The 21,342-nt window shown below is 43.7% G+C and overlaps 1 protein-coding gene across 1 annotated transcript; it reads right to left on the minus strand.

The window, feature by feature from the left end:
- Positions 1-1,032: 1,032 nt before the first annotated feature.
- Positions 1,033-20,091, minus strand: LOC119967653 (60S ribosomal protein L11-like). Its single transcript, XM_038800458.1, has 6 exons — positions 20,055-20,091; positions 12,516-12,660; positions 10,055-10,161; positions 7,513-7,644; positions 2,871-2,981; positions 1,033-1,107 (listed from the first exon to the last, which is right to left on the minus strand). The coding sequence occupies exons 1-6, from the start codon at positions 20,058-20,060 to the stop codon at positions 1,078-1,080; spliced, it is 531 nt and encodes a 176-aa protein (XP_038656386.1). The 5' UTR covers positions 20,061-20,091; the 3' UTR covers positions 1,033-1,077.
- Between the last annotated feature and the right edge of the window lie 1,251 nt (positions 20,092-21,342).

Genomic DNA, 21,342 nt, shown 5'->3' on the forward strand with positions numbered 1-21,342 from the left:
GCATTTTCTGAGTGGTAGCATTCACCAGCAGACGGCCTCTTTGCTCCCACCATTCAGTGTCATTCTGTGGCTCCTCATTTCTGGCTGAAATTTCGATCCCAGCTTCCCCAGAAATGCAGTGTACCTCAAATGGAGCTGCTTCTTCATCGTGCTGGATGTCGGAGGAAAGACGAGCCATAGCCTCACTTTTTAAAAATCTGACTGTCACGATCTGGCAGGAGTTTAAATGTCCCAAAGCTATGTGCAGCAGTGGCACAATGGTTAGCATTGCTGCTTATGATGCTGAGGATCCGGGTTCGAACCTGGAGTTTACACATTCTCCCAGTGTCTGTTTCACCCTCAAAACCCAAAGAGGGGCAGGATAGGTGGATTGGCCTCGCTAAATCGCCCCTTAATTGGAAAACATAATTGGATCCACTAAATTTTGAAAAACAAATGTCCCAAAGCTTCTTTAAAGAGCAACAGAGGGCATAGGGTGGGCAAGGGTGAAGAATAGTATTTGAGTAGGGTGGTGAGGCGAGGTCAGGGGGTGAGTTCAGGTGATTGGGGTGATACATTATCTTAGTTGCCCAGGAGTTAGATTAGGAATTTTCTATCTAACGTTTGCTGGGTAACTATCCAATGAGTAAATTGTAACTGTCTGAAGTCTCCAAATCTAACTCAGAATTGAGAGCTTCTTTGAGGATGCCCCAGAGCAGGAGAATTAGTCATCGGATGTTCAAATCCCCAAGCAATTCCCAGTAATTACGCTGGGATCTCCAAGGGATCCCATAGCATATCTTGTGGGCTAGGTGTGGCTCAGACTATCTGGAGAGTGGAAGACCTGGGTCTTTATGTTGCCAGCCACGAAAGACTGCACAAATAACCACAATCCCTGGATAACGGAGCATTCTCTAACTTAAGTCCACTATCAACATGATTTATATGGTGTCTTTAACATAGTAAAGCATGCCAGGGTATTTTCACTCAGCAGTTTTAAACCATTAAAGCATTACCATAAAGTTTTTTTTAAAGAAACTCTTGACATCGATAGTAGTTATAAATGACTTTTATTGTATGTTTCACGTGCTCTTCAAATTATTTTCCAGGCAGGAGGATACCATCATACTGGAAAAGAAGGAAACAAAGCATTAATAAAGAACTGCACTAAGCAAGTAGTATGTTTGCCAGGGTTTATATGCATCCTCAACATATTAATCCTCACATAACTGCTCTCAAATCTCTGGCTCAGTTCCAAAGTGCTATCCATAATGTTGAAGCTTATGCAATTACTTACAAAAATAGAAGCATGACCTCTATTTAAAAAATTGCACACAAAGTTTACAATATATTCCATCATATTGTTTCCATAATCAGCACCAGTACCAGAAATCCAATACAAGAGACACCACAGTAGACGGTAAAGCTATACTGGGGATCTTATCGAAACTTACAGGATACGGAGAGGCCTAGAGTGGATGTGGAGAGGATGTTTCCATCAGTAGGAAAACTAGAACCCAAGGCATCAGACTAAAGGAACAATCCTTTAAAACTGAGGTGAGGAGGAATTTCTTCAGCCAGAGGGTGGTGAATCTGTGGAACTCTTTGCCGCAGCAGGCTGTAGAGGCAAGTCACTGAGTGTCTTTAAGACACAGATAGATAGGTTCTTAATTAATTAGGGGATCAGAGGTTATGGGGAGAAGGCAGGAGAATGGGGTAAGGAAAACATACCAGCCATGATTGAATGGCAGAGCAGACTCGATGGGCCAAATGGCCTAATTATGCTCCTACGTCTTAAGGTCTATATACAGAGAAATATGCAGGTGAAATTAATGATGCCAAGTGAGTCCCCAATCTCAGACAGGGAAAATGGCAGCACTCCTATGTTAGTCAGTTCAGGAGCAAGTGAATTAGAATAGAGCAACCACATGTAGTACCCATGTAGGTGGTGCACACTGGGGACGGGGAAATTAATCTTTACTAAGTATTTAATTGTTAATAGCTTTATCCATGGGTAGCTGTTGAAAAAGTCACTCATTACCAATTAACAAAATGCTAAATATAGGTTTTCGTCCCAGATTAATTTTAGATCGTTTTTAAAATTGAACGTTTCACTTAATTTATGCCTCCAATATCTGGCTACTATTTTTTTGTCAGTCCTAGTATCTGCAGCTTTAACATTTGATTGCCGGCCAGATTGCAAAAAAGGTCAATGTGGTGCTTTGGATTAATAGGGGAGCAGTGATCCATTTATGGTCTGGTGTATTAAGTGATTTCTGTGACGTCAAAACCCACTGACAGCTGGAAACGCCGAACATTAAATTTTAATGACACTGCTGGAAAAACAATGCACACTGACACGGAGTCATGACAGCCACAACTGTTCACACATGTAGTTCTGGAATTCAAACGGAGGAACCATTTTGTCCTAAAACATCAATCCCAATAGGATTGTATTGATGAGCGAGGCCGTTCCTCCCCCCACCGGCCCACAAAGAGAGGTAAAATCGTAAACGCATAAAATGTAAATCGCACCAGTTGAATTCGAGATCACAATCAACAATCTTTTAGTTGATCCACTATTTTTGGGTGGGGGAAAAGTGAGCGGGCGGAATGCCACACTGAAAAATCATGCCAACTTAGATCAGGAATTGTCGGGTGTAAAAGTTTTGAAACCTTGTTAATATTTTTCCAGCAACACTGACGTCTGCAGTCTCCTTGGAGTCTAACTATTTTATGCAAAGTGAAGATGGAGGCAGAGATGGCAGACAAGTGTACATGATCCAGCTACAAATTGATGGACTGTACTTTCCGCACAACATACAGACCTCAAAGCCAGTCTGGATAAGGGGAAAAAAACCAGAGAGACAGCAAAATCAGACATTGCTTACTTTCTGCTGAAACCACCTCATTGATTCTTCCTTGGAAATTTTGTGTTTAGACCCAATGCGTCCCTTCTTCACCTTTTTATCAGAAATGCTGAAACCAGGCCGCCCCATGACCTGTGAATTACAAAATCATAAAACAGAAATATCACTGGGCAAGAAATAAATTTTCCTCCTTCCTTCTGTTCTATTGCTAAACTTTAAAGGGTTACTAAACAACCACCCATTAACTTGAGAATACATCCATCCATGAAATAGTAACTGTAATATATATATGGAATGGTATTTACCAGTGCAGATATAGAAAGCAACTATTTTACTTTAGTACAATGTTGAGTTGACTGTGCTAAACAGTAATGATGTCAATTTCAATTTGCCTTGAACAGCTCCTAAAAGGTCTTTACTGTGATACTCTTTAACTCATCATCTTAAACTGTTCCCACTGCTATAAGTAGTTACAAGACTGTAACAGCCAATACTTTGCCCTAGCTAAACCTTATTGCGGGAGCTGTCAATTTGAAGGGGGTCATGTGACCTGTTAAGACGTACTCCATGCTGTGGTATGAAGAGACAAAAGCCCTGTTCCCTTTTCACCAACACACCTTTATTTCTCCCGACAGACTCTGCACAAGACTCTACACATCACCTGATCCAGAGGCCACCTGAAGCCCCTTTTCATATCAGTGTCAATCATTGAACACAACATAAATGAGACAATCATTGAACACTTAACATAAATGAGACAACTAATTGCAATAACATTCACAGAAACAGTCGCCCTTCATTCACAATATCCAAAAGTTTGTGTGAACTAGCCCCTCTTTTCGTAAAACAGTCTGATAGTTGATAGCCACTGTTAACCCATTTAATTTTTGTTATTTCCCCCCTGTCCAACATCTGCTTCAAACTTGCAAGGTCTATCCGTAACCTCTTTTCATTGACACTTTTTGTAGAGTGCACATCTTCCCACAGGGATTTATTGTCAATGTGACAGTCAATAGGTATATTACTCAAATCCCCTAATCCCAAAATTTCTGTCAATATCTGATTTATATAAAAGGCCATATCCACCGCTTCCACTAAGCTTAACGTTTCAGCAGCCAAAGTGCTTTTGACCACTCTCCTTATTTTCTTTGTTTCCCACACAGGAGGGCAACATTTACCATTGTTCCCCAAAAGGAAAATTATAAAACCTCCTGCGCTTGAAATGCCATCACATAAATTTGCATAGGACGCATCACTATAAACTATGAGTTTCAAATGCTCTATCATAACGAGTTGGACAGTTGAAAGCATAATGGTATTGAGAGTCACATCGAGAACTTTTAAATTCCTTAACCTTGTTCCGATTTTCAGCATCCAAGGAGTCCAGATAACATTTTAACCAGTCAATCCCCCACACAGTAGATGTGCAGCCACTGTCCAATACAGCACAGTTGAAGGATTCTGCAACCAACACCCTCATTACCGGCGTAAAACTGCTTGTTAATAGCACAATGCCTTCTTTCTGGTCACTATCTTTTTCCTCTTCTGACTCTTCCGTGTCATGTGTCGCTTCAAATACTCTATCATAACGAGTTGGACGTTCAAAGCATAATGGTATTGAGAGTCACATCGAAAACATCGATTTATCATGCCCCGTGCATTTCTGGGGTTCACCCTCCTATTGTAGGTTTTAACTGGGTTTCTGTCTTCATAATTTCCTTGTCTCGGTCTCCTTTTATAGTCTTGAGGCCTGTTCGTAGCCATACGATTTTGCCATCCTGTTAGTAGTGTATCTTCCATATTCTGTCTTATTGCAGGCTGACCTATTTCGGTCATCAGAGCCATTGGAATCGAATGTTTCCCCAGAATTGTTTTTAAAGCTGTTGTCATCTGTTCGAATAAGGTATCGTTATCTGTAAACTGAACTCCTGTCAAAACCAGGAGCCTATCCATGTTGCTCACTCTAGCACAGTCAAGTAATTTAAAGGCAAACACAGACTGGAAATTCCAGCCTGTGTTTCTGCAGCCTTTTATATAGTCTGCCAAATTCCATTATATAGTCTTCCATAGATAAATCCTCCATTTTCTGAAACTTATCAAAATCCGACTATGCTACATACGCACTTAACAAGTCATCTTTCTTATAAATCTTTCCATATAAAGTAATAAAGTCGCCAGATCTTCTTCCGAGTCCAACTCTTCCAATTCCAGCTCAGAAAGCACTTTGTTTTGGATTTTACTGCCATATGGTAAAGAAAGAGCCAATGCAATACCTTGCTTTCTCTTTCCTAAACCAGTCACCTTAGTTCACATAACTACCGCACTTCTCCATTGGTCGTACGATTCCCTTTCAGAAAATAAGGGAGGATAGTCATATCCAGCCATCTTCATCCTGGGCTCAGCCATATATCCCCTTTTTTTCCACTCACTCCTTGGTTTGATCTGGAAAAATTGTATCTTTCAACTCTTCACACTTGCACAGCAACCATTCTCTGCTACCATTGTTAGACGTACTCCATGCTGTGGTATGAAGAGACAAAAGTCTTGTTCCCTTTTCATCGACACACCTTTATTTCTCCCAACAGACTCTGCACAAGACTCTACACATCACCTGATCCAGAGGCCACCTGAAGCCCCTTTTCATATCAGTGTCAATCATTGAACACTTACACTTAACATAAATGAGACAACCATTGAACACTTAACATAAATGAGACAACTAATTGCAATGTCTCTTAACCCATTACTTAACATGACCTGTTCTGAAGTCTGCCTGATAACAGGCCTGGAAAAAATGTTATCAAGTCCATTATAAAGATTGTAATAACAGAGCATTTAGAAATACATAATATAATCAAGCAGAGTCAGCATGGCTTCATGAAAGGGAAATTATGTCTGTCAAATTTATTAGAATTCTTTGTGGTGGTAACGAGCAATGCAGATAAAGGGGAACCAGTAGATGTAATATACTTGTATTTCTAAAAAGCATTCGAAAAGGTACCACACGAAAGGCTACTTAATAAGAGCCCATGATGATGGGGTAGTATTATAGCATGGCAGAGGATTGGCTCACTGATAGAAGGTAGAGTGTTGAGATAAGAGGATGGCAACCTGTAACGAGTGGAGTATCACAGGAATCAGCAGCCACAATTATTTACAATATGTATTAATCCCTTGGACAAGGAAAGTGAATGAACTAGTGGCAAGTTTGCGGTTGACACTAAAATAGTTGGAAAGGCAAGTGATGAGGATGACACAAAAAGTCTATGGAGGGATATAGACCAGTTAAGTGAATGGGCAAAAGCTTGCACAGACGGAATATAACGTCCGAAGTGTGAAGTTATGCACTTTGTTAGGAAGAACAAAGGAGCCACGTATTATTTAAATCGACTGCAGAAAGCTGCAGCACAGGATGCTCCTCATGCAAAAAAAAATCACAAAAAGCTACTGTGCAAGTTCTGCAGGTTATAGGCAAGGCAAATGGAATGTTGGCCTTTATTTCAAAGGGAGTGGAGTATAAACATAGGGAAGTCCTGCTGTAACTATACAAGACCACACCTGGAATACAGTGAACAGTTTTGGTCCCCTTATCCAAGATATACTGGAAGGCAGTCCAGAAAGGTCCACTAGGCTGATCCCAAGGATGGAGGAATTTTCTTTTGGGAAGTTGAGTAGGTTGGGCCTGGACTTATTAGAGTTTAGAAGAACAAGGTGACCTTATTGAGACATATAGGATTCTAAGGGGGCTGGACAGGGTAGATGTTGAGAGGATGCTTCCCCTTGTGGGAGAGTCTAGGATCAGAGGGCATAATCTCAGAGTAAGAGGTCACAATTAAGATAGAGATGAAGAGCAATTTCTTCTCTCAGAAGGTGGTGAATCTGTGGAATTCTTTACCCCAGGGAACCGTAGAGACTGGGTTGTTATGTTCAAGACGGCAGTGGACAAATTTTTAATCAGTAAGGGAATAAAGGGGTATGGGGATACGACAGGGGAATGAAGTTGCGGATTATCACATCAGATAAATCACAATCTCACTGAATGGCGAAGTAGACTCGATGGATCGCCAACTTCTGTGCTACATCGTACGGCTGTTATAGACAGCCCAGATTGTTTTGCTGGAAAGGTGCAAGATGTTCACACTGGAGATGATGGCAGCTGCCTCTGTGTCTACACTGATTATAGTGACAATCTTCAAAAGGATCTCCAAGATATCTCTGCAAAGCACAGTCTAAGATCTCAAGAGACGGCGCAGCTAGAGGCCTAGTCTCTGATTCACTGCACAAGAATGTGGGTTGGAGCTTGCACTTGGGATTGAAAAGACCAAATTAGTGAGGATTTGAAACAAGGCTGGAAGATTGGCCTCGTTTGCGCCAAAAGGGAAAAACCCTCTCCATGAAAGATAGTTCTGAGGTTAAAGTTTATCAGCCCCGGAAAAGGAAAAGAACTGAAATAAATTCTTGGGAGATGATAATCACTTTGGACTATAATCCAGGAAAACCATGCAACTACTTAAGGAACAGTATGAATGAAGTGTGAAGTGAGTTGTTCGGTTGCGTTGAAAAGTGATGTTCTGTAATTTAAAGTACATGTTGCCGATAAAAAGTGTTTAGTCAACAGAGTCCAATTTTGTTTTTACATTTACAAATCTCAGCAGTCACTCACCACATAGAAATCCAGACCATAAATTCCAATACTAGGATCGTACTTGATGCCCAGATCAATGTGTTCCTGGATCCCAAAGCCAAAGTTCCCAGTGTTACAGAAGTTGCTCTTCCTCAGTTCATATTCCCGAACCTGAACAAAATGTTATATTTATATTTAAAGCAAAATTTTAATGAATTATAAGCGAGAAGCTATGAGTGAATGGATCACTTTTACTTCTGCTCCCAGTGTCAACACCAAATAATCGTAGCTCACGTATAACATGGCCAAAGGCTATGTGCATATCTTTTTCTATTTACATATGCCTACCCAAAAGGTAAAGAGTTAAACATGCTGCCAATAGAATATCAAGCCACAAATACATGCTGGATCCCAGATATGAACTCTAATCTGATTCTTCTCAGCTAGTGTGGCTGTGGGGACGACATTGTTAGTCTCCAAGAAGCAAACACCCTACGTCTAACTATTATCTAGACATTCTACACAAAGAGTCAAGGAGTTGGTGACCGCTATGCAACTGTGTCTCAGTGGATTGTTTGTTGGGGCCGGGGGGGGGGGGGGGGGGGGGGGGGAATATAAAACAGATAGGAGAAAGGCTGAATATTCTATCTCAATAGATTTTTTTTTAAAATTACAATTAAGGGACAATTTAGCGTGGCCAATCCACCCACCCTGTCCATGGGCAGCACGGTAGCACAGTGGGTCCCAGGTTAGATTCCTGGCTTGGGTCACTGGCTGTGCGGAGTCTGCATGTTCTCCCCGTGTCCGCGTGGGTTTCCTCCCACAAGTCCCAAAAGACGTGTCGTTAGGTGAATTGGACATTCTGAATTTGCTCTCTTTGTACCCGAACAGGCGCTGGAATGTGGCGACTAGGGACTTTGTACAGTAACTTCATTGCAGTGTTAATGTAAGCCTACTTGTCACAACAATAGATTATTATATTATCTTTATGTTGTGGGGATAAGATCTTTGCAGACATAGGGGAGAAAGCCCAGACTTCACACGGACAGTGACCCAGGCCGGGAGTGAACCCGTGTTATCAGCGCTGTGAGACAGGACTACTAACCACTGCTCCACCCCTTATCTCAATAACTTTAAAAAGCACAATTGCTTATTAATTACATAGACGATCAATACCTGGATATATTCAGGCTTGGGCTGCTAAGTGGCAAGTAGCATTTGTGCCACAAAAGTGTCAGGCAATGACCATCTCCAACAGGAGGCAATTTAACCATTTCTCCTTGACATTCAATGGTATTCCCATTGCTCAATCTCCCTATAAACACCACAGGGGTTACCATTGGCCAGGAACTGAATTGGATGAGTCATATAAATACATTGGCTTCAAAGATCAAATTTGAAGCTGGGAATTTTGTCAGTAACTCATCTCCTGATTTCCCAAAGCCTGTTCACCATTTACAGAGCCTAAGTCATGTGATGGCATACTCCCCCATTTGTCTGGATGAGCGCAGCTCCAACAACACAAGAAGCCCAACACCACTCAGGACAAAACAACCCACTTGATTGACACACTATCTGTCATCTTCAACATCCATTCCCTTCACTGTTGATGCAAAGTGGCAGCAGTGTTCATCATCTCCAAGATGCACTGCAGCAACGGATCAAGATTCCTTCAACAGCACCTTCCAAACCTGCGACATCTACTACCTAGAAACATAGAATTTGCAGTGCAGAAGGGGGCCATTCGGCCCATCGAGTCTGCATGGCCCTTGGAAAGAGCACCCTACTTAAGCCCACGCCTCCACCCTATCTCCGTAACCCACTTAACCTTTTTGGACACCAAGGGCAATTTAGCATGGCGAATCTACCTAACCTGCACATCTTTGGACTGTGGGAGGAAACCGGAGCACCGGAGGAAACCCAAGCAGAAACCGGGAGAACGTGCAGACTCCACACAGACAGTGACCCAAGCCGGGAATCGAATCCGAGACTCTGCGCTAACCACTGTGCAGAAGCAACTGTGATAACCACTGTGCAGCCGGGCAAGGGCAGCAGATGCATGGGAACACCACAACTTTTCAAGTTCCCCTCCAAGCCACACCATCCTGACTTGAAAATGTATCACCATTCCTTCACTTTTCACTGTTGGGTCAAAATTCAGGAACTCCCTAACCACATGTGGCGATTCCTATGACATACGGACTGCAGCAGTTTAAGGCGGCTGATTACCCCACCTTTGCAAGGGGTATTAGAGATGCGCAATAAATGCAGATGTAGCCAGTGACGCCTACATCCCATGAACAAATTTTTTTAAAATTACTTAGAGAAGTGATGTCACTTTGGTCTGGATTCAAATTTGAATCCATTAGTGAAATCACTGCGCGTTCAGCCAACATGCAACAACCCAGTACAACACCACTGACAAATGCTCAAAGCTCATTAAAACTATTCATGAAGAATCATTGTTCTCACGCAACAGAAAGTACAATTGTTTGACTTGTCTTTGCTTCTCCCTCCTATTCCCCCAAGCAGTTGGATTTGGCCATCAAAAATGTAAATTGTGTATTTATAAACAACTCACCTTTAGACCCTTTTCTAAAATTTCCTCAGCTTTGGCTCCACGGATTGTGCAATGAACAGCAATCTTCTCATTTCTTCGAATCCCAAATGACCGCACAGTGTAGCGAGCTGTTGGAAAAAATAAGCGAGTTTGGATATTTGCTGCCTTGATGCTCTCAAAATGCTCAACCATCTTTTCCATCCAGAACAAGGAAGAGAAGTTATTAACCAAAGTACCCTAAAAAAACAGGGTTTATGAAAGAAACAACCTACTGAACTTCTCATTCACTAATAAACATCAAATACATTGGAAAATAATAGAATTTAAAAAAGAATTTAGAGTACCCAATTCATTTTTTCCAATGAAGGGGCAATTTAGCGTGGCCAATCCACCTAGCCTGCACATCTTTTGGTTGTGGGGGTGAAACCCATGCAAACACGGGGAGAATGTGCGAACTCCACACGGGCAGTGACCCAGGGCTGCGATCGAACCCGGGACCGGGGTGCCGTAAGGCAGCAGTGTTAACCACTGCGCCACCATGCTGCCCCTAATTGAAAATTTAGATACAAATAGATTTTGTTGAATTTAAGGTTGAATTGTAGAATCTTGAGCCATGTGTACCAGAAATGGACACTGCTAGAAATTTATAAAGATTTAGAATAGAAGGAGATGGTTGTGCAATGATAATGTAACTGGACAAGTAATCCAGAGGCTCAGGCTAAGCTCTGGGGAGATGGGTTCAAATTATAGCCTCAGTAATGATGACCATAAAACTATAAACTTTTGTAAAAACCCTGGAGTTTGCACATTCTTCCTGTGTCTGCGTGGGTTTCACCCCCACAAACAAAAGATGTGCAGATTAGGTGGATTGGCCACGCTAAATTGCCCTTAATTGGAAAAAAATAATTGGGTACTTTTAAATTTATTTATTTTTTTAAAACAAAAAACTTTTGTAAAAACCCATCTGGTTCATCAATGTCCATCAGGCGTGGAAATGTTCCATACTTACCCAGTCTGGCCTATATGTGTCTCCAGGACTGATGACTACTAACTGCCCTCTGAAATGGCCTAGCAGGCCACTTGGTTCAACGACAATGGGATGGGCAACAAATATTCTGGCCTTGCCCACAAATCCAACCAAGCCAAATCCCACCCTATCAGTCTACTCTCCATCATCAGCAAAGTGCTGGAAGGAATCATCAACAGAGCTGTCAAGCAGCAATTACTCAGCAATAACCTGCTCACGGACGCTCGGTTTGGGTTCCGCTAGGGTCACTCACTCCTGACCAAATTCCAGCCTTGTTTCAAACAGACAAAATGGCTGAATGCCAGGGGCGAGTGACTGCCCTTGACATCAAGGCAGCATTTGACCAAGTATGGCATCAAGGAGCCCTAGCTAAACTGAAGTCAATGGGAATCAGGTTGGTCATACCTGACACAAAGGAAGATGGTTGTGGTGGTTGGAGGTCAATCATCTTAGCTCCAGGACATCACTGCAGGAGTTCCTCAGGGTTGTGTCCTAGGCCCAACCATCTTCAGCTGCTTCATCAATGACCTCCCTGCCATAAAATCAGAAGTGGGGATGTTTGCGGATGACTGCAGAATGTTCAGCACCATTCGAGTCTCCTCATATAATGAAGCAGTCCATGTCCAAATGCAGCGAGACATGGACAATACAAAGTTTGGGGTGACAAGTGGCAAGTTACATTCAGGCCACCCAGGTGCCAGGCAATGACCATCTCCTACAATAGTCGATCTAACCACTGCCCCATGACATTCAGTGGCATTACCATCGCTGAATCCCCCACAATCAACATCCTGGGAGTTACCATTGATCAGCAACTGAACTGGTCTAGCCATGTTAATACTGTGGCTACCAAGGCAGGTAAAAGGTTAGGAATCCTACGGCGGTAACTCACCTCCTAACCATCTCAAAGCATGTCAACCAACTACGAGGAATAAGTCAGGAGTATAATGGGATATAGCCACTTGCCTGGATGAGTGCAGCTCCAACAACACAAGCTTGACACCATCCAGGACAAAGCAGCCGCTTGATTGCTCTCCCTTCCACAAACAATCAAACCCTCCACCACCGACAAACAGTAGCAGCCGTGTGCCCCATCTACAAGATGCATTGTAGTAACTCACTAAGATTCCTTAGACAGCAACTTCCAAATCCATAACCACTACCATCTAGGACAGAGCAGCAGATGCCTAGGAGCCCCACCACCTGGAGGTTCCCCTCCAAATCACTCACCACCCTGTATTGAAAGCTTTTCTTTCACTGTCGTTGGGGCAACATCCTGGAATTCCCACCCTAACAGCACTGTGTGTGTACCTACACCCTCAAGGACTGCAGCGGTTCAAAGCGCCAACTCAAAACCAACTGAAGGGCAACTAGCGATGGGCAATAAATGCTGGCCTAACTAGCGACGCCCACATGTGGTAAATAATTCTTTTTAGTTCTAAAGCGAGCACTAACCTTTAGAAAACACCGGGGTCTGGCCAGTGAGTTGCTCCAGTACTTTAGCAGCTCTGGTGAGTCTGTCACCACTTTCACCTACACAGATATTCAGACATAGCTTCCTAATGCGGAGCTCACGCATAGGATTTTCCTTCTTTTCACCCTGAAACAAACCAATAAAAACATCATGAGCCAGATATGACAAAGTCTGTTACAAACAGCACTATTCCACCCCAGTCCCCATAACCAAACCAATCAGAACGAGGACTCAGTCAAAGTAAAGGATTCACAGTCTCACAATGCCTCACCACATTGTGGCTATTCAAGGTAGCAGAATGTAGGAATTAGGGTCCCACAAGAATCAGAGCTGGAACCACCATTGCTCACAATATATATTAGTGATTACATTTTGAAATCAAAAACCATTTCTAAATTTGCAGACGATACCAAATTGGGTGGGGCAATCAACACTGCGACACTGCAATCAATTTAAAAGACAACACTAAAGAAATCATAGAGACCCCATTCCCGTAACCCGGCCTAACCTGCATACCTTTGGACTGTGGGAGGAAATTGGAGCAGCCGGAGGAAATCCACGCAGACATGGGGTGAAAGTGCAAACTCCACACAGGCAAGTGACCCAAGGGTGGAATTGAACCCGGGTCCCTGGCGATGTGACACAGTAGTGCCAACCACTGTGCCACCGTGCAGTTTTCTTTTAAAACGGACAGGTGTTACACCTCTTTGGATTGTATAAACTAATAAACTTGCAGAATAGACATGCAAAGTGACATGAATTGCAACAAAAATATCAATGACGTATTACACTTTTGACAAAAAAAGATCACTTGGAAAATAGAGGAAGAAAGGGTACAGGAACAAAGGAATCTGGGTTCATAAATACACCAAGTAACTAATTAAAACAGAAAATGCTGAAAAATCTCAGCACGTCTGGCAGCATCCACAGCGAGATAAACAGTTGATTTTGAGTCTGTATAACTTCTTCTGAAGAAGTCATACAAACTTGAAACGTCAACTCTTTGCTGCCAGACCTGCTGAGTTTTTCCAGCATTTTCTGCTTTTATTCCAGATTTCCAGCATCCACAGTATTTGGCTTTTATTACAACTTACCAGTTGTGAAACAGGTCAATAAAAGTCGCTAAAGCAAACAAAGCACTCAGAATGATTTCTAGAAGGACAGAATTGAAAATAATTATGCTAAACATAGATCGAACCTTGGCGCACAGAGAAGATTCAAGGAAAAGGCGTTAAAGGATGATAACACAATTGCAATATTCTAGCTGGGGCTCTTTTCTCTTGAAACGAGGTGACCTAATAGGGATCTTTGAAGTTTTGAGCAGAATAGTCAGGCAATGTTTCTACTTTTGAGGAAGAGCAAAACTAGAGGCTATCAATATAAAATGGTCACCAAGAAATCAAACGGGGAACTCCGAAGAAACCTCTTGGCACAGACAATGGTAATGATGTGCATTTCAGGTCTGTGGGTGTATGGGAACAGGGCAGTGCCAACTGGTGAGGAGGAAGTATCCAAACTGTCCACGTTATTTAGCTACTCTACGAAAGGAGCTTTCATGTGTTGGTTGCAAAATTCCTTACACTGCGTGAGATTACTGGGATAGGGCGAGGGTTCAATTGGGCCTAGGTTGTGTGCTCCCCGCTGCCTTGGGAAAGCAGAATCAAAGACCCCTCCCACCCGGCTTATTCACTCTTCCAACTTTTCCACCGGGAAGTAGTTACAAAAGTCTGAGAACACACACTAACAAATTGAATAATAGCTTCATCCCTGCTGTTACCAGACTCCTAAATGACCCTCTTATGGACTGATCTGATCTCTTCACACATCTTCTCTGCAGAGTAGTACTACACTCCTGTATTCTTCAACTGATGCCTGTGTCTATGTATTTGCATTGTGTATTTATGTATGCCCTATGTTTTTTTTTCATTTATGGAATGATCTGTCTGGAATGCATGCAGAACAATACTTTCACTGTACCTCAGTACACGTGACAATAAACAAATCCAAATCCTTCAGAGGGTCGGTGCAGGCCGGATGGGCCAAATGGCTTCCTTCTGCACTGTAGTGATTCTATGATTCCTCTATTCCATTAGTCCAAGATCTTCGAGAAATATACACACGCGAGAACTTTCTGGGTCAGTTTATTGTGCATTAATCGGAAAAGTAAAGTGTACAGTGGGCGAGAAAATTCCACTGACACCCAAAAAGCTTGATATCATCCAGGGCAAATCAGCCAACTTAATGGCACCCATCCACCAAGTTCAACATGAACTCCCTCCACCACCAACGTAGTAGCAGCAGTGTGTGTACTACCTACAAGATGCACTACTGTGACACACCAAGGCTTCTTTGACAACACCTTCCAAACCCGCAACCTCCACCACCGACAAGGATAGATGAATGGGAACACCACCACCGTTCAAATTCCCCTCCAAGCCACACTCCGTTCAGAATTCCCTAACTTCACAGACACGCAGACTATAATGGTTCACGGTGGTGGCCCACCACCACCTTCAAGAGCAATTGAGGCTGGGCAATAAATGCTTGTCTTGCGTTGACACCCACATCCCATAGAAAAATTGAAAAGCTGCCAGTTGCATTGAAATTGGAGTTCAATAGTTTAATAGTACAAGCGTGAACCAAGCTGAAAATAGAAAGTTCAGGAGGGGAACTAAAAAAGGAAATATGGGGCAAAGAGTGACAGAGAGAAAGAGCTTGCATTAAAAAAAAATCCAAAATAGTAAAACGGTAATGAGGGGTCAGGCCAAATGGGGACAAGCAGAGGGCATGTCTGAGACACTGGATTGAATACTTTTGCATCTGCCACTGCCATGAAAATGCTGCCAAAGCCAAGTGGAGATAGCTGAGACGGTGAATGGGCCACTAAATTGCTAAAGAGGAAGTATTCAAAAGGTTGGCTGTACCTAACGTTGTCAGGTGATCAGGACAAGATAGAATGCATTGTGCGAAACAAGAGTGGATACTCCAGAAGCACCAGCCATACTCTTTAATTCTCAGATATAGGGACAGTGCCAGAGGATTGAAGAATTGTAAATGTAACACACCGTAGTTCAAAAAAATGGGTCACGGACAAATCCAGCAATATCAGGTCATTCCGTTTAACCTCAGTGGTGCGAAAGCTCTTAGAAACAGTAACCAGGACAAAATTCAGTCACTTAAACAAGTGTGGATTAATTAAGGAAAGCCAATACTGATTTGTTGAAGTGTTTGATTTGAGTTTTTTTTAAAATCTGACTTTTTAAAGAATGCAGCCAGTGGCAATGCCCTGGAACTTGTTGCATACGAGGGAGCTGGAAGTGAAGACAAACAATGAATAATTTCAAAAGCAAGTTGAATGGGTCCTTGAGAGAAATAAACTTGCAGAGAACAAGTGAAAAGCCCCTAGTCGCCACATTCTGACGCCTGTTCGGGGAGGCTGGAACGGGAATTGAACCCGCGCTGCTGGCCTTGGTCTGCTTTACACGCCAGCTATTTAGCCCACTAAATCAGCCCAAGTGAATTGAGTGGCTTTTCGTTGTAAAAACTCTATAGGTAGAAAGGTTTAATAAGGCTAAAGGTGTAAGTGTGATGTATGCAGACTTGCAATAGACATTTCATAAAGTGCCACAAGACCAACATGGTTAAAGCCTATAGAATAAAAGTACAGTGGCAATATTGAAAATGAAGTTGGCCAAGTGACAGGAAAGAGGATGAGTGAAAAGTTGTTTTTTGACTTTTTCGGGTGGAGGCGGTGATGGTATACAATGGGGTTCCATGGGATCTATACTAGGACTAGTTTTACTTGATTTATATTCATGACCTAGACTTGGGGGTAAAGGCACAATTTCAAAATTTGCAGGTGACACAAAACTTGGAAGCATTGTGAACCATGCAAAAGATAGTGATCGACATTCAAGAAAACATAGGTTGATCAGTGGAATGCAACGACATGTGGCGAGATCAGCAAAAATGGAGCTGTCTCCTTTGAGGAGAGGAAATCATGAGGTGCCTGGACAGAGATGGGGAAATTGTTCCCATTCGTGGAAGAGTTGAGAAGCAGAAGATTGGTAAAAGAATCAACGACGACATGGGCAAAATCCTTTTGTGTAGCAAGTGGTTACAATCTGCAGTAATGCACTGAGTCTGTGGCAGCCAAATTCAATCAGGCCTTTAAATAGGGAATTGGATAAGCACCTGAACAGGCAAAGTTTTCAGGGCTACAGGGAAAGGGTGGGACCAACTCAAGTGCTCTCGCAGGGCTGCCATGTATACTGAATGATCTCCGTCCATGATTTTATAAGTCCCTAGTTTCCCCACAGTACACAGTTGCCACCAAACAATTCAAAACAAATAACATAGTACAAGACGGAACATAAATTGGTGATTTGTGTATAGGTTCTCTGCATAACACACCCCACCACAAGATAGGCTTTAACTGCCATGCAAGAAGCGCTCAGAGCCTGACTGCAATCTAATTCAAAATCACTACAAAATATGAGCTTTACCACTTGTGGAGTGAACAAATTTGGCAACTTCTTTAGAGAATCCATTCAGCAAAACAAAAATAAACCCAACTAAGAAACCATTCCTGTGCAATACAAAAAAACAACTTCTTAAATGCCTGTTATTGCAAAAACACAAGATGCAACAATGGGTTTTGGGGAAATATTCTTTTTAACATTTGATGCATTAACTACTTCTCAAACTTTTCCAATCAATTATATTTTCAACGCCAATCTTCTTATGAATAGGAGGCTATAATTTGCTATCTGGTCAAATGTGTAATTCAGACAGCCTTTGCGATGACAATAGGCATTGTCATTCAACAGAGACGGTGGCTGTTCGCAAAGAAAGGTTTGACAACAATGGCAAAGTTTCCTTTTCAATGCTAGCGAACATTTAAAAAAAAATTAGAGTACCCAATTTATTTTTTCCAATTTAGGGGCAATTTAACGTGGCCAATCCACCTACCCTGCACATTTTTGGGTTGTGGGGGCAAAACCTACGCAAACACGGGGAGAATGTGCAAACTCCACACAGACAGTGACTCAGAGCCAGTATTGAACCTGGGACCTCGGTGCCGTGAGGCCACAGTGTTAACCCACCGCCACCATGCTGCCTCCAGTGAATATTTTATAAGTGATAATAATTTAGATTACCCAATTAGTTTTTCCAATTAAGGGGCAATTTAGTGTGGCCAATCCACCTACTCTGCACATTTTTGGGTTGTGGGGGCGAAACCCACGTAGACGCGGGGAGAATGTGCAAACTCCACACGGACAGTGACCCAGAGCCGGAATCAAACCTGGGACCTCAGCGCCGTGAGGCAGCTGTGCTAACCACTAGGCCACCGTGCTGCCCATATAAGTGATAATAAAACATGTTGATTTTAGTAGTGGACTAAACACTTAGATGGAATTTTACTGCTGGCTGATTTTGCTGCATGAAAATTTCTTATCCAACAATGGTTTTTCATTGTAGTGAATTTAATTGGTTTTCTAGAATACTGAATTTAAAAGGTGTGTAATCAGCAACCTACGCGATCAATCACAGCAAATGTCAAAAAAGCTCATCTAATGATCGCCGTAGCCCGTCCTGCCAACATTGCAAACCACTTTTGAAGTGTCATTGTTGTACTTACAAAAGCTGAAGTTAACAGGCACAACAGGATCCCACTGAGATGAATATTGGCCAAAATATCAGAACTCCCTGCACTTGTGCAAATTGTTGTGGGATTTTTAATATCCACATGAACAATAAGAGCAAGACGAGGCTTCAGTTTAATACTGCATCTACAGATATTCTACAAGTCAGCACTTCCTCAGCATTGAACGGTTACCTTCGATTACATGCTTAATCCCAGAAATATCCAGCACAAGAAGCAAGAGTGTAAGTAGCAGTCGACGTTAAAAAAAATTCTTTTCAAGTTTGTTGCGGTCTGGGTGTTGCTCAGCAGTCCTGCCGTCATAATGATCAAACTTATACGAGAAAGCTTAATAAAACCAAAGCCATGTGAAGGTAAGTGGTAGTGATCAGACCTCTTTTCTACATTCTCTATAATGTATTTTCCCCAAGCTTGATTTTCAACTTTGAAGCAGTAGAAAACTGGGAGGTCAACTGCCCCATTACATGTTTCTTTCTTTGATGCTTTCTGCCCCTGAAGTTCAAGATCAGCCTCGCTGACTGCGGTACACTTCCGAGGATGGCAGCTGCTTTAATGCAAATCAGACAAATCTGGAATAGTAAATATCAACAGGCTGTGAGTGAGGGCTCAAAGAGTGGTGCCGAAATAGGGAAGGAGGCAGAGAGTTAGGAGTCAGCTTTGCTCAACTTCCCATCTGGGTCAGAGATTGAGGGTTCAAATGCCATCTCAGAAACTGGTTAACATTGAAGTTCTGTACGTTGACCACAACATCAATCTGTGAGATGCAAGCTATTTGCCGCTCAAGTGGAGTAAAGGATCGCTGAGCAAATCTGCAGTCAGGTGCGGGGAGTTCTCCCCATTTCCTGAAAAATGTCTTCCAGCCAAGATCACTAAAAAAATTGATGTAACCATTATATGTTGCTGTTTGAGAGAGCTTGTTGTGCACAAATTAGCTGTTACATTGTCCAAAACAAATGATTACTTCAGAAGTGCTTAATTGGGTAGTGAGCACTTTGGAAATTTCCAGAGATTGTAAAAGGCACCACATAAATCATAGAATTTACAGTGCAGCAGGCCATTCGGCCAATCGAGTCGACACCAGCCCTTAGAAACTTCGGCCCACGCCTCCTCCCTACCCACGTAACCGAGACCCCACCTAACCTTTTTGGACACTAAAGGGCAATGTATCATGGCGAATCCACCTACCCTGAACATCTTTGGACTGTATGAGTACCCAGGGAGAACGTGCAGACTCCGCACAGGCTGGGAATCAAACCTGGAACCCTGGAGCTGTGAAACAAGTGTGCTACCCATATGCAAGTTCTTATTTTCCTCTGAAAGTTCTCCTCTAGACCAATGTTATTAATGTTACAGATTTAATAAACCGAAAATCTCCAGTAAAATCAAATCTACCAGCCCGAGGACAAGGAATTGTATCATTTAGGCATTTCTTCAAACAGTTTCAACAAGTGCTTCCAGAGCAAAAGTGGATGTAATGAAAACACTGATAAACTCTGGGGAAGTGACTTATATCATTCTTGCACCGAAATACAAAAAAGTGTCAACAACAGGTTTGCAAGAATAAGCGCTGGGAGGCAGCGTGTGTTGGCCGGCCCTATGAGCTGACACAGGCCGCGGCCTTGTCCATCGTCCCCAAGTAGCAGTGAAGAGGCTGGCAGCTCAGGCCGCGGGCCTGCTCCACCCCGGTTCGCCGATAAATCTATTATCATCGCTGCCTCGGGTTATAATACATGGCAGGCTGATAGCTCCAACCCGTTCCCCGTCACCCCGGCCCACCGCTAACACACAGACAACTATTACGGCGGGCGATGGCGGCGGATTCAGTTTCAATCGCCGCCAGCAGCAGCAAACTCACCGCCATTCCCACAGCAGCTCAACAGCGAAAGACGGAATGGGATGATGGGTAATGATATCTCCGCCCATCACCACCGGCCCCGCCCACCACCACCGGCCCCGCCCACCACCACCGGCCCCGCCCACCACCACCGGCCCCGCCCACCACCACCGGCCCCGCCCACCACCACCGGCCCCGCCCACAGGCCCAACTGGCTCTCCGACATTCCAGCGCCCAGCCCAGTCCTCCCAGCGCACAGACCAGTCCTCCCAGCGCACAGACCAGTCCTCCCAGCGCCCAATCTAGTCCTCCCAGCGCACAGACCAGTCGTCCCAGCGCCCAGCCCTCCCAGCGCACAGATCAGTCCTCCCAGCGCGCAGACCAGTCCTCCCAGTACTCATCGCCCAGTCTTCCCAGCGCCAAGACCAGTCCTCCCAGCGCCAAGACCAGTCCTCCCAGCGCCCAATCTAGTCCTCCCAGCGCTCAGCCCAGTCCTCCCAGCACTCATCGCCCAGTCCTCCCAGCGCCAAGACCAGTTCTCCCAGCGCCCAAGCCATCTTCCCAGCACCAAGACCAGTCCTCCCAGCGCTCAGCCCAGTCCACCCAGCCCTCATTGCCCAGTCCTCCCTGCGCTCAGCCCAGCCCTCCGAGCGCCCAGCCCAGTCCTCCCAGCACTTATCGCCCTGTCCTCCCAGTGCACAGCCTAGTCATCCCAGCACTCATCACCCAGTCCTCCCAGCACTCATCGCCCAGTCCTCCCAGCACTCATCGCCCAGTCATCCCAGCACACAGCCCAGTCCTCCTAGTGCTCATCCCAGCACGGTCAGCAAGACATTCCAGCACTAACACCCTAGACCTCCTAGTGTCCAGAGATGTGCAGTTTGGATTATGGGATAAGGCGGGGTGGACATGGTTCGAGTGTTCTTTCTAAGGTCGATGGCAGCCTCGATGGGCCGAAGGCCTCCTTCTGCACTATAGGGATTCAAGGTAATTCTAAGTAATACAGTGGCAAGACAACTGGTGCATTTCACTCATGTGATGCTGTCATCAAGCCAAAAAGACATTCTACCTACGACACTGATCTGTAACGTGGTATATAAGTTTCAAGTCAGTGCAATGCCAGATATGTGGCCGCACAATCCAATGACCAGTGGATCATATCTTACAGCGCAACCCTACCCTTCATACTCACCCAACAATGGTTGCAAACTCAGAACATGATGCCAGATGGGATTCCATGATTTCATAGAATTTACAGTGTGGAAGGAGGCCATTCGGCCCACCGGCTCTTGGAAAGAGCACCCCACTT

Source organism: Scyliorhinus canicula, chromosome 6 (genome assembly GCF_902713615.1).
Source record: "Scyliorhinus canicula chromosome 6, sScyCan1.1, whole genome shotgun sequence".
NCBI lineage: Eukaryota > Metazoa > Chordata > Chondrichthyes > Carcharhiniformes > Scyliorhinidae > Scyliorhinus > Scyliorhinus canicula.

Excerpts from the sequence above, each read along its gene's own strand:
- LOC119967653 (XM_038800458.1), bottom strand. Across the intron at positions 2,982-7,512 it reads ATGGTCTGGATTTCTATGTG|GTCATGGGGCGGCCTGGTTT; the intron begins GTGAGTGACTGC and ends TGTAATTCACAG. Across the intron at positions 1,108-2,870 it reads TGAGGTGGTTTCAGCAGAAA|TATGATGGTATCCTCCTGCC; the intron begins GTAAGCAATGTC and ends CTTCTTTTCCAG.